Source organism: Vitis riparia, chromosome 18, assembly GCF_004353265.1.
Source record: "Vitis riparia cultivar Riparia Gloire de Montpellier isolate 1030 chromosome 18, EGFV_Vit.rip_1.0, whole genome shotgun sequence".
Classification (NCBI taxonomy): Eukaryota; Viridiplantae; Streptophyta; class Magnoliopsida; order Vitales; family Vitaceae; genus Vitis; species Vitis riparia.
In genome coordinates this window covers 24,030,703-24,044,897 of record NC_048448.1, presented here as the reverse complement: position 1 = coordinate 24,044,897, position 14,195 = coordinate 24,030,703, and the positions used below count along the sequence as shown (strand labels likewise).

The 14,195-nt window shown below is 33.0% G+C and overlaps 1 protein-coding gene, 1 long non-coding RNA gene and 1 other non-coding gene across 4 annotated transcripts; 1 reads left to right on the top strand and 2 right to left on the bottom strand.

Moving 5' to 3' along the window:
• Nucleotides 1-14: 14 nt before the first annotated feature.
• Nucleotides 15-88, bottom strand: TRNAN-GUU. The gene has a single exon. It is a non-coding gene; the product is annotated as a tRNA-Asn (tRNA).
• Nucleotides 89-3,780: 3,692 nt separating this feature from the next.
• Nucleotides 3,781-8,773, bottom strand: LOC117906253. The gene is made up of 5 exons (XR_004649786.1): nucleotides 8,554-8,773; nucleotides 5,508-5,604; nucleotides 4,917-5,412; nucleotides 4,768-4,826; nucleotides 3,781-4,676 (listed from the first exon to the last, which is right to left on the bottom strand). It is a non-coding gene; the product is annotated as an uncharacterized LOC117906253 (long non-coding RNA).
• Nucleotides 8,774-10,721: 1,948 nt separating this feature from the next.
• On the top strand, nucleotides 10,722-13,309 carry LOC117906237. 2 transcript variants are annotated; one of them, XM_034819214.1, is made up of 5 exons: nucleotides 10,722-10,789; nucleotides 11,677-11,781; nucleotides 11,877-12,305; nucleotides 12,396-12,457; nucleotides 12,551-13,309. In XM_034819214.1, the coding sequence occupies exons 2-5, from the start codon at nucleotides 11,724-11,726 to the stop codon at nucleotides 12,776-12,778; spliced, it is 777 nt and encodes a 258-aa protein (XP_034675105.1). In that variant the 5' UTR covers nucleotides 10,722-10,789; nucleotides 11,677-11,723; the 3' UTR covers nucleotides 12,779-13,309. The 2 variants fall into 2 exon arrangements, with proteins under 2 accessions (XP_034675105.1, XP_034675104.1); XM_034819213.1 differs by having other exon boundaries at nucleotides 12,545-13,309.
• Nucleotides 13,310-14,195: the final 886 nt, after the last annotated feature.

Here is a 14,195-nt window from a genome sequence, read left to right as displayed (position 1 = left end):
AATGGAAAAACATTCGCTAGAGAGAGGGCTTGAACCTCTGACCTTGTGGTTAACAGCCACACGCTCTAGCCAACTGAGCTACTCCAGCTGCTTGTTAAGATTACTAATCAGTTAAATTTAATCAAGTAAACTACAAAAAACTATGGATGACAATTTACTGAAACTCACTTTTACAATTTTTTACTCATGGTTCTAGTATGTTGCTAGCCCTTAAACCCAGGCACATTCAAGAAAATAAAAATTATTTTATTTTTATTTTTATTTTTAATTTTTTTTAATTAACGTTATAATATGATTTAAAATGAAGGTATGTAAATTTTTAATTCTATTAAAAAAAATGAAGACATGAAATATTTTTATGTTTCTTGATTTTTTTTCAAATTAAAATAAAAAATTATAGTTACATTCTATTCTTGTTTACCAAATAAACAACATTGTTTTTTTTTTTTTTTTGCATTGAAAAATAATAACTATAAAATTCATTAAAATTATTAAAAAATCATTTCATGCAAATAACATTTTTTCCCTATATTTTCAATAAATATGTTATTAAATGATACCAATTATTATTCTGTCACAAAAATTAAGAAGGTTAAGAAACAAATCAAATTTTCCTACTTTCAAAGTTTTGTATTTCAATCATAATTAAATCAAATAAAGTTTCAATAATGAAATAAGATATCTCTAATAATTTAATTATATTTCTATATGTGATTGGAACAAGAAATGTATGGTAACTTAATTTATACTAATGTTTACAAAAATCATATGATTAGAAATTTGTTAGGATTGTAAATCTATTTACATAGAGTTGGATTGCGAAGTCTGAATCAATTTTATATAAAGATTAATAGGTTCTATTTAAGTTTATTCTTTATTCCTTTGGGTTCTTATAATTGGAAAGTCATCGTAGCTCTTATCTAAGTTTATTCTTTGTTCCTTTGGCTTTTCATTATTGGGAAGCTATTCTAAGTTCTATCTAAGTTTATTATTTGTTCCTTTCGTTTTTCATTACTGGGACGTCATCTTAGGTTTATCGAAGTTTATTCTTTGTCCCATTGGTTTCTCACCATTGGGACACCATCCTAGGTTTCTATCCATGTTTATTCTTTGTACCTTCAATTTCTTAAAATTGAGACGTCATCCTAGGTTTCATCTACGTTTATTATTTGTTCCTTTGGCTTCTCATTATTGAGACATCATCTTAGGTTTTATCCATGCATGTTTATTCTTTGTTCTATTGGCCTCTCATCATTGGGTTGTCATCTTAGGTTCTAAGTTTATTCTTTAGTCTTATGATCACTCATCATTTGAGATGTCATCTTAGGTTCTAAGTTTATTTTTGGTTCCTTTGGACTCTAATAATTGAAATACCATCTTAGGTTCTATCTAAATTTATTCTTTGCTCCTTTGGTTTTTTATCATTGGGACACCATCCTAGGTTATATCTAAACTCATTCTAAGTCCCAATTTTGTTAAATTGTTTTCTCTCATTATATTTAATATTTAGCAACCTATCAATCTAACAGTTAAGCAATAATGCGCTTTTTCCCTATAAAAGTCTCATTCCACCCTAGGAGGGTTTCCTCGTCTTAGAAATAACCTATTGAACACCAAAAATGGAGAACACCAGCTGCCTTAGTAATCTCGCCTTATAGTACTATTTAAGCTTGAAAACTGAGACTTGAAGTACTATTTAAGCTTCTCCAGTGACAGCTCCCAAACCTTCAACAATTCTTCAATATCTTCCCTTCCAGATGCAACAAAAAGAATATAGCCATGTACGCCTTTGAACTTTCCTTTTCATCACATACATATCATACCAAGAAAAATAAGAGTACTTTTGGATGAAGGCCACAAAGCCTAATCAACACCAAATAAAGTGTACACTAATGCCCACAAGTCTGGCATTACGACACAATGATAACGAATATGCTTCGCCAACACTACATACCATTTGCATAAATAACACTAGTTCACAAGGGTACACGACTCCTTTGCACCGGCTGGGCTACGATGAGAATCCTTTTCCAAGCAGCTTCCCACACAAGAAAAATGCTAATCTTGGATGACACAAGAAAAAACCCAAGCAACCGAGATCCAGTAGGCAAAGTTAGATCATAAAGGAAGTACCATAAATCAGTATTTGACCAAGAAAACTTGCTTTAAGATTTATAAATCAACACACCATCTCTCAACTATGACAATTTTGCTACCAGATGTTAGGCCATAAAACTCCCATCCCCTCCAACACACAATTGCAGAAGCTTCAGCAGTTAACTATTAATCCAGTACCTAAATCGCCTTCCAAACACCTATAATCAACATCCACGCTTCTTTATCATCAGCCAGAGTAAAATAAGTCAGAATACGATCCAAACATCTAGTCAGAAGTCGTCCTTTGCTGCATGGGTAGACAACTTAAAACCTGGAAAAGACTCCGACCCTCCCAAGACCACCTTCCAAACACCAATGATCAAGTCAGAAGTTCATCCCATGCTCATTCCCCATTGATAGATAAGTCAAGACCTGGTTTCATTTCAGGAGACTTCTCCCCAAAACAAACTGTACTGTCCCAGTAACACCATCCCTCCCCAGTTCCTGAACTTTCCCACCAAAGCTTTCTTCCAAAAACTTCCAGTTCCTTACCCAACAAGATTTATTAAGGGTCACCGAGTTTCTAATTCCCAGCTATCCCACCTTTCTGGACAATAAAGGTTACACAATTCATCATATGAGAGATTCCCTAACCTACCCTTCCCTCCAACCCATAGAAAGTCTCCCTGTAGCTTCTCTGACATTGAATGAACTAACCAGAATCACCAATGAGGACATAAGTAGACAACCAAGCTTGAAAGGGTACTAAATTTGGAGGTAACTCTTGTTCCCTTCAATAAATACTTTCTCTCTGTAGCTTCTCTGACATTGAATGAACTAACCAGAATCACCAATGAGGACATAAGTAGACAACCAAGCTTGAAAGTGTACTAAATTTGGAGGTAACTCTTGTTCCCTTCAATAAATACTCTCTCTCTGTAGCTTCTCTGACATTGAATGAACTAACCAGAATCACCAATGAGGACATAAGTAGACAACCAAGCTTGAAAGTGTACTAAATTTGGAGGTAACTCTTGTTCCCTTCAATAAATACTCTCTCCCACAATCCAAGCCTTTTTACAAAATGTTCAATCTAATGATCCCAAAAAATATATCTTGCAGCAACTGAGAGCCATATTTTTTACCTAAATAGAGTCGCATCTTCAGCTTGCGATTTTATATCCTAGCGGAAAATTAAAAAAGGAAGTTGGTGTAGCTGTTCTGCATGGGAAAATATAGAAGGGATGATGTTTTTTGGAGGCATCCCCTTCAGAGCTTTTTCCTTTTTTACCAGGGCTCCATAATTTTGTCCCAAACTGTTTGTAATAGTGATTGATGCACCAATTAAAACATCGCTACATCAAGGATAGGTGAATTTGGAGATTATCTGGCTTTAAACAAATAAGTCTAAATGAAAATAGAGAGAGAACGAGAAGAAGAAACCACTAGATATGTGTGTATGCTACTGAGAAATGTTCAACATATGGAAATCATTCCAAGCATGTATAAATTTAGAAATCATTTGAATTGAAAGAATAACACATACCTCTGATATTTCATGCCCCACATTGCGAACATGAATGACTTTGGACGGTTCCGTTATTTTAAACAACTCCAACAATGAATAATCCTTCTATTTTCATAATTGAGAGAAAAAGATGCAAAATGAAAAACACAAACAAATTTAAATTAGAAACCCAATCATACGTTATTCTGATCGCATGTTCATAGCATTTCACCTTACAGTGTTTGAAAAACCAAAGCCTTTGACTGAAAACAGCACAACAAGGAATTAAAATTTAGTATTTCAAAAAATAAAAGAAAGAAAAAAGGCTTTTCTATAATTATAAATGCCTCAGACACCATTCTTACCACTTAACTCTATCTATACTCCATACACATCTGAAGAAAAAAAACCCTAAATCCAGTATGATCAAACAGACAAATCCAAAAAGAAACAAGAAACAGGGAAGGCTCAACCCGTAGGAGGTATTTCAATCTCAAAACCCTAATCCTCTCTCAGTTGGCGAGGAAGCAGATGAAAATAAAACCAACCAATAAAAAAAAATCCCTAGCCTTTTCAAATTCAAAACCAATCTGTTTCCAACTTTTGCAGCGTTTTCTTGCCAACCAAATGGACCAAGAAAAATCAACGAAAATGAAAATTGAAATTAGAGAATTGATAAAGAAGGCAGCGAAAAAACCTGAAAACAGAGAGTAGAAAGTGGCTTAACATTAACTTTTTTCCCCCCCATAATAGGGCTATTTTGCCCCAAAACAAAAATGTTTTGGCAATACAGGAGAAGAGTAGAAATAGTGTCTATCACATCATGATAAACTAATCAATGTTTTGGCAAAACCGGTGTCTCAATCATTGTAAAATTGGGCTCGATCTGCAACAAACCAACAAAGTAGTTGGGACCCGCATTCGGATTTGATGACTTAGGACTCTTGGGAGAACAAGAAGATGATTTATATTCACTGGGCACCTCTATTTTCAAACATAGAGGAGATTGGTCTTCAATCATCAGCTCAGCTATTTCTTCCAATTCAAGCTTTCTTGGACTTCTGGGCTGAACCTACAAACAATATGAAGAACAAGTCATATACAAATGCATAATGAATATCAATGGTGGGTGCAGAAGCAAAAAAACCAAAATGCTAACCCACCTTTGGCTTTCTTGATGATGCTGGAGGCACATAACAAGATGGTAATGGCATGGGAAAATCTGGAATAGAAGAACAACAATGAACAGATTAAACTGGAATGTGAAGATGAAATAATTGGATACAGTTTGACCAATGTCAACTTTAATCACCATTGTGTAGTCCAATAGTCTTGAGAAAATAATCCTTGCTCATGTTCATACTCCATGCTATGATGCTCCTCATGATTGTGGAGAAACTGTTCCTCAGCAATGGAATTGGGAAGAAAATGTTCCTCCATTATAGAAGTTGTCACGACCCAAATTCTGGGCTACCCAGAATCTGACCCATGACCCCAGGTCAAAGGTTTGATCCTAAGGATTCCTCCTAATTCAAACTGACAAATCAGTCAACTAAAACGCCCTGAAATTTTATTTATTTTTAAACATAAATCACGCCCTGAAAGAGGCTGGAGATACTGTTCCTGCCACGAATCTATTTGGACCTAAAAGCATCAACCTCTTCCCCAAAAGAAGTGAAAATCTTTTGAGTAATGCCTCGTTGATGCCTTAATTGGAGAAGGCTTCCTTGAGTTTGTCAAATCACCAAGAGCTTCTCTTCCACCAATGCCTTGTTTCTTCTGCACCTTGTAGACATTGGCTTCTTTCCCTGCATAAGCCCCCACTGTAAAATGTTAGATTACAATTCAAAGTAGCCCATGTGCTTTATGGAGAAAACTCAAGATTCAGAACAGAGGGGCTAACCATCAAAGTGAAACTTCAAATTCTGATCTCGAATCAAGACACCAGTCTGAGTTGCCATTTTCTGTGCAAATGCTCTGTGTTCAATCTACTGCAAAATCTGTGACCCAACGAATTCATGCAGTTATACATTGTGAACAACCAAACGTTTTCAAAAAATTTATAGCATTTGCATAAGTTAGAATCTGATGAATGTGAACAATTAAACATTGTAAAATAATGAAAATTTCGACATAACTAACAGACAATGCATAAGGATTATGAGTTGTGAAATTATGACTACTGTGTATACGTTGTGAAAAGCTTGTGGCAATTTTTTTGGTAGACCAAGCGTAATCTAATCCACAAAAGAATATGGTTCTATTTGGTTGGCAAGAATTTGCAGGAAAGAGAGAATAAAATTTAAAATCCTATAATAGCCAACTAGCTTGCAGTCTTGATCTTAATTTTTTATTTTTTATTTTTCCTTTTCCTTTTTTCTTAGAAATCAAAAAGTGCCAAGCCAATAATAAAAAAAAAGTATAAACCATTCCAATAGTCTGTAACCTGGTTAAAAAAATAATACAAAAAAAAGAAGGAAGAAAGAAAATAAATCCAAGCCAGAAACTGATTTTTTTTTCTTTTTTAACTTCCAAAATTTCTAAAGGTTCCATTTGCACAGATGGAAAAGCATTATCTAAACCCAATTTTAATTTCTCTTTATACAGTTCCTAGAAACATTTTAATTTTCTTTTCTTTTCTTGCACTTCCTCAAAAACCAAACGGAAAGTCTCTTTCTTTGTATTTCATTTCCTCAGAAATCATCAGCAATGCAACTGTAGGAGCATCATCATCAATATAGCAAAGTAAAAAAAAAAAAAAAGAGAAAGGGATAAAGCAAAGACAAAGAATAATAACTTCAAGAAGAAAATAACAAATCAATATAGCAGTTTACTATGATAAATCATGACCCAAAAAAAACGATAACAAAGAGAAGAAAATAAGAAGATGAAAACAGAACAAAAAGGCGCAGAACATATAATAATTTATGTAATTCATCTTAAAGTCTACATACATCCATGATGAAAATGAAGAAACTAGAGTTCTAGAACATTATCTTTTAATAAAAAAATGTTAAGGTGCTTTGAAATCAACTGAAAACTAGGAAATTTCTAGTCATCACTTGTTTTTTCCTGGTGTAATGTATGAAGAATTGGATTCAGTTCACAGGGGTCCAACCTCTCCACAGGGAAAACCCAGCAACTAGTCATGAATTTTATTTGTTCCCGCAAATTTCTTTTTTCTCTGTTCTCAATTTTCCTCTTTGTTAATGCATACAGTAACAATTAAATAGCATTTCGGCCTGGTCACTGTGATCGTCAGAGTTCCAATCTGATGCTTACCACCTTGCATAGCCTGATGAGATTAGCAAGCATAGGCAGAACAGTAGAGGTCTGTGTCCCAGAGCTCCTGAGACATGCGCCTATCCCCTTTGCTGAAGGGACCAAGCATAGCTTGATGTTCTTGCTCTCTGAACCAATTTTATTTATTTATTTATTTTCCCATTTCTCCTGCTGTGAATGCAAATGCACATCATGTGGAGATGACTATAAATTTAGCCACACACATTTAAAAATAAACACCTGTAAGTTTTGGTGCCTTCTTATATAAACTAAAGAATGCCCCAATTTTATTTATTTATTTATTTTCCCATTTCTCCTGCTGTGAATGCAAATGCACATCATGTGGAGATGACTATAAATTTAGCCACACACATTTAAAAATAAACACCTGTAAGTTTTGGTGCCTTCTTATATAAACTAAAGAATGCCCCAAAACAACTCATGTGGTTCTTTTGCTTTCTTGCATTGATATCTAGACCTAACAATGCAATTCTCATCCAATCCAATCTGAACACTAGGAGCTTTATCGACAGTCCAAATTAGCTATAGAAGCAGCAACTACCAGAAACCAATCCTTGAGATGCCATTGCATACATACAAACTGCTAGGACAGAACTAAACTAGACCACTGGTTATAAACTTAGAGCTTTTGCCTTGATCTAATTTCTGAGTTCTTTGTTCAGCCATTTATAGTGTTGGTGGCATCAATTGATGACCAGAAATCTACACTACCAGCAGAAATAATAGTTGGAATAGGGAGATTCCCTGCTTTTCATTCTTCCACATTCCTTGCCAAATAATTCTTCGACATTTGATGGAATAGTGGTCTTTCCCCACTTTTTATTCTTGCACCTTCCTTGCCAAATAATTCTTCGACATAGCTCTTGAGGCCTGGCTCAAGTGGTAAAGGGTTGGGGTGGGTTTATGGGAGGTTTCAGGTTCAAGTCCCAATGGGGACAGGAAAAAAAAAAAAACAAACAAACCTTCTTTTAAGATCACATACCCTCTTTTTCTTGTGTTGCTTATATACATATATTATGTATTATAGGCTAGGCTTCCCCGCAACAGGACACAACATCTCGTTCAGGTATTTCCCCTAACACCTTACATGCATACTTAGAGCTCCAACATTTTATATAAACATTAGCCAACGAATTCCACACATGGGAATCCGGGTTTATCCAACTATTCCCCGGCATAGAATTAGGTCTGTTGGGACTCGATAGTTTACTGGGTGTTTTCTGGAACCCATCCTGAAGCCGAACCGGCAAGTTCTGGGCATCGCCGAAAGCCCAATGGCCTGTTGGGTTTGACTCAATAGCATTGAGAGCACAAGACGAAGATTTCAACCGAATAGAAAACTGAAAATTTCTGGAGGTTGTATGAGGTTTCTTGGAGAATTTAACATAAGGAGACCGTATCGGGCAGCTGGGCAAGAAGAATATCCTCGAAAACTAGGGGGTGGACTGCGCGTTCTCAAAGAAAAGCAATCGCATTCCAAAGTAAAAATTTAAGCACAGACAAACAATTGAAGAAAACAAGAACCCTGAACTTTCTGGCAAAATTAAAATCAAAATCACAAATCACAAAGGATCCATACAAACCTAAGTCATAATCAAGAACGTTGAATTGAAAAGAAAATTCAGAAATTGGAAGGGTGATCTTACTGATGGATGGTCGTGAGGATCCGGTCCCAGCCAGAGAAACTGTTGAGATGCAGTAGCTGAGTGTCACACACGCAAAATCTGGGCCTAAGTTTTTGCCTGTGCCGCGCGCCCTAGACACGTTCTAGGCCAGCCTTCCTCCAGGCCACAAGGTACTCAGAATTACGGGGCTCTCCCCAACTCGTGTTTGAGGGGCTGACACTGAGCTCCAAAGAAAGACAGAGAAGATAGGCAATCGGGTTTGATAAATGAAATCCAACGGTAACATTTAGAATATTAATACTTGGTTAAAGCAATCCGGGTTTGATGAATGAAATTCAACGGTAACATTTAGAATATTTTATATTATAAATATTTCGTTAAAACAGATCAAATAATGGCAAATTATGAATCTAACCCCTTTATATTTTGTCCTTGAAAAGTAATTCATTATTGAAATAAATGCCATTTCTCATTTTCGTAGGTTTTCAATAATATTATTTTTATAAAAAAATAATAAGGATATTTTTATCAAAATAAAATAAAATTTTAAATTTAAAAAATTGGGTTTTTCCTTACCTTTTTAATCAAATAACCCATTATATTATCTTATATAAGCAAGTCTATACAAAATAAGTAAGAGAAAAAGTGGGTTTTGATTTGTTAAATTTAAAAAATATATAGAAAAAAGAACTTCAACTTTTATATATCAGTTTTATATTTATCCATTTAAAAATATTTTAAAATATATGCACTTTTTCATAACTGAAATAATTATTTATTAAAATACCCTTTTACATGATAATATTAAATAAAATTATAAAAATTAATTTATCATTTTAATTTGATAAAATTGTTTTAAAAATAAATATATTATAATTTTTTTTATTATTTAATATGACATACAAATTATTATAGAAAAATTCTTCAGAATTGATAAATAAAATTTTCTAATCCCTTGGTTAATAATGATTTTATATAGTGTATTATGTGAATCCCCTCATTTTCTCATTTTATTTAATAAAATTGAATAAAAATTTTGTTAATTGAAATCAATAATAAAATAAGAAATTTTAAAAATTAAAAAGTAAATGTATAAAAATTAAATACAATTAAAAACAAAAAAAAAATTAAAAATTAAAAAATAAAATATTTACTTTGATTATATTTTCAACCTGTCTTAATTAAGAAAAAGTTAATATTTTTATCTTTAAAGTTTTTTCTTAGTTTTAATTATTTTTTAATTTTTAAAATTTCTTATTATTAACATGTGAAAGGGGCATTTTAGGAAACAATTAATTGAGTTATGAAAAAGTGCATTTATTTTAAAATATTTTTAAATGGGTGAAAATAAAATTGATTTATAAAAGTTCTGGTTTTTTTTTCTATATTTTTTTTTAAATTAGTGAATCAAAACCTATTTTTATTTTTCCCAATAAGAAATCCTAATCACTCACATAATTATTTCTAACATTGGATTGGATATATTAAATGATTAAAAGAAATATATCAAATGATTAAAAAAAAAAAACTACATTTATAAGGTTAGAATATTAAGGCTATGTTTGATTCCCCAAAAATAGTAAAAAAATAAAAATAAAAAATACTAAGAAAATGATTTTCGTTTGGTTTTACTATGAAAAAAAATTAAATATAATTAAAATTAGTTAAAAATTTATACATTTTAAAATTATTCAATCCTTATATATTAGAGGAAATTAAGTGAAATAAATTTTAAAAAATATTTAAAAATAATTTATTGACTTTGGATTTATTTTTTACTTTCCTCCGTTTTTTTTTCTTTTCATTTTTCCTTTCTATTTTCTTTCTCTCATATTTTTCCTCAAATTTTCCAGGTACCAAAGATAGCATAAATGAAATTAATTCTTTAAAATATATGCCATTTATTAAGTGAAAAAAAATTCCCCACCTTAATTTATCATTACTTGATATGCAGTATAGGATTAAAAATAAAGTACAATATAATTTACTCAAATAAAATAAACTACTTTTATATTTTATAAAAATGGATATTCTAATAAATGAGAGGAAATTGATTTACTGTGTTTATGGCATTATAGTAATTAAGTGCCAAGAAATGGCCATTTGTTTTAAAAGAAAAAAAGTTACCGTTGGAGTCCCATGCCTCTATATAATACCGAAAATGGCTTTGATAGGGTTCTAATTCTAGAAAATTGCTGGGTTTTTTTTTGGAGAACAGACAGAAAATTTTGGAAAGATTGATCAGGTCCTACGATCTGTAAGTTTTCTCTTTTAATCTACTGTTTGAGATTTGTTATGTGGGTTTTTTTGGGATTGATTCTGTATCTGCGGGGTTTCTTTGGATCGATTGAAAGAGAGGGGAAAGAAAATTATCAAGAAGCTTCTGTAAAATAAAGCATCACTCATTCTTTTTTTCTTTTTCTTTTTTTTTTTTTTTTTTTTTTTTTTTTGCGGGGATTGAAAGGAAAGAGTAAGAAAATTATCAAGAAGAAGTGTTTCTGTTTGTTTTATATGGTTACATAAATTCTTGAAAACAGGAAAAAGTTCGATCTCTGAATATCTGAATTTCTCTCTTAATTGATTTGAATAAAATGAAGACCAAAGATCGTTTATGGTTTAAGAGGAAATGGACCCAAAAAAAAATGTGAGAAGGGTTTTGAGACTTTCAGAGGATATTGGATATTTTGAAGATTGGAGAGGAGTTACATTGTTGACGATTTCTGGGGAAATATGTAATACAAAGAAAGAGAAAGTCTGTTTGGTTTTTGAGGAAGTGCAGGAAAAGAAAAGAAAATTAAAAATGTTTCTAGGAACTCTGTAAAGAGAAATTAAAATTGGGTTTAGATAATGCTTTTCCATTTGTACAAATGGAACCTTCAGAAATTTTTGAAGTTAAAAAAAAAAAAAAAAAAAAAAAAAAAAAAAAAAAAAAAAAAAATCAGATTCTGGCTTGGATTTATTTTCCTTCTTCCTTATTTTTAATTTTTTTTTATTGATTTTATTTTTTAACCAGGTTACAGACTATTATTTTACAATGTTTAATTGTTAACATTCCTCAGATTCTAACCTATGCAAATGCTATGAATTTTGTGAAAACTTTTGGTTGTTCACAATGTATAACTGCATGAATTTGTTGGGTCACAGATTTTACACTAGATTGAACTCGGAGTATTTGCACAGAAAAAGCATCAATGGCAACTCAGACTGGTGTCTTGAATCGAGATCAGAATTTGAAGTTTCACTTTGATGGTTAGCCCTCTTTTCTGAATCTTGAGTTTTCTCCATAAACCACATGGGCTTACTTTGAATTGTAATATGACATTTTATAGTGGGGGCGTATGCAGGGAAAGAAGCCAATGTCTACAAGGTGCAGAAGAAACAAGGCATTGGTGGAAGAAAAGCACTTGGTGATTTGACAAACTCAGGGAAGCCTTCTCCGATTAAGGCATCAAAGAGGCATGACTCAAAGATTTTCACTTCTGTTGGGGAAGAGATTGATGCTTTTAGGCCCAAAGACTCCATTCGTGGCAAGAAAAGTATCTCCAAGGCTCAGGAGAAAGTGCAGACTAGTGGAAGGAGGAAACCCCTTTCCGATGTTTCAAACACAAAGAATCAGAAAAATGTAAAGCTGACTTCTGTAATGAAGGGATATTTTCTTCCCAATTCCATTGCTGAGGAACAGTTTCTGCACAATCATGAGGAGTGCATCAAAGCACAGAATATGAACATGATGAGCAAGGATTATTTTCTCGAGACTATTGGACTACACAATGGTGATTAAAGTTGGCTTTGGTCAAACTGTATCCAATTATTTCATCTTCACGTTCCATTTTAATCCGTTCATTGTTGTTCTTCTTTTCCAGATTTTGCCATGCAATTAACATCTTGTCATGTGCCTCCAGCATCATCATCAAGAAAGCCAAAGGTGGGTTATCATTTTGTTGTTTTTGATTCTGCACCCACCATTGATATTCACTATGTGTGTATGACTTGCTCTTCATGTTGTTTGTAGGTTCAGCCCGGAAGTCCAAGAAAGCTTGAATTGGAAGAAATAGCTGAGCTGATAATTGAAGATAAGTCTCCTCTATGTTTGAAAAGGGTTCCCAGTGAATATCAATCATCTTCTTCCCCTCCCAAGACTCCCAAGTCACCAAATCTGAATGTGGCTCCCGACTACTTTCTTGGTTTGTTGCAGATGGATCCCAATTTTACAATGATTGAGACACCAGTTTTGCCAAAACATTGATTAGTTTACAGTTGCCTCTTTCATCATGATGTGATGACTGTTAGAAAAAATAGGTCTTTAAAAGTGGGACTATGCTAGAATCGACCAAGCCATTTGTTCAACATTAGAAAGACAGAGTACTGAGTCATAAGAAGTTCTATAATCAAACATTATTAATTCATTTCAATGTAGTCAAACTTTTCAGTGTTAACAGAACTTCTTGGGTTCTTTCTTCTAGAACAGTTGTGTGTGAAATACATCTATCTTGGTGTTCCTTTTTTATTTTTATGATAAGGTGGTTCAGGCTATTGCAAATGTGGTTTTCAGGACATTGGCAACCTTCCTAGTGCGTTTTCCGGAACCGTTTTCTCAAATTTGCTCGATTGTTTGGAGTTTTTAGCCTTCATGCTCGAATTGAGTTTTGTTTTGAAAAAATTGTATTCTTATCATGTGTTAACTTTACCTGATGTGCCGGCATATGGTAACATTGAGAGACACCAGATGTACTCCAGATTTCAATATTTAAGTGCCGGCATAGTATCTTTTGTCTAATTTGAAGTTTTGCCTCCCAAGATTTGTTTTTACTTGGTGATTTGGGGTGTTTAATTGTTTATGTCATGGTTGACAAAGATTCATGTTGTAAACTTACATATGATCATGTGCTAAGATTCAACAGTGGTAACTAACGAGTGGTATCATGTGCATACCTATTATATACTTACACATTTATGCTGAACCTCAATATATTAGTAAATCTAGGTCTTGCCCTCTAAAGTTGTTGGGCATATCTCTTTACAGAATGCAAGGGAAGCTGTCCACGGCTCTGCAGATTCAATTGTCTTGTCCATCCAATATGTTATGATGGCAACATATATAATGCTATTAATCTATATTCATGTTTCTTACTTCTTGCAAGTGCTGTCATAACCCCCATTGGTAAGGAGAGAGAGAACATGCTTTATTATTCACTTTCTTAACTTTGAATACTCTGAAATTAGTTGTGCATTCAATTATCCATTTTATTATGAGAAAAAGCAATGTTCTATTGTTGAAGTAGAGAGTGTGCATTATGTGGTATAATTTAGGATTAAACATATATGATTTCTTCACTGTGTATAATTCAAATTCATCTCATTGGTTTTCTTTCTTTATTATTCTAGACAATGAATCTGCTAAAGCAAATGAAGGTAGCTAAAGGAAATCATCTAGTTTTGATTATTGGTGTCATCAATCAGGGTAGATTATTTGCTCCTGCTGTTTATGCTATCAATCAGGTAGATTATTTTTTTGATAGCTCTGATTCTCAAGGACAAAAGGCACAAGAAAAGGGACACTAAACTACCAATAGATTTGTTCATGCACAAAATACATATCAGAACTCATACCAATAGATTTCTGCTCTCACAAATTGTCTCAAATTATGTAGATGAAAGAAGTT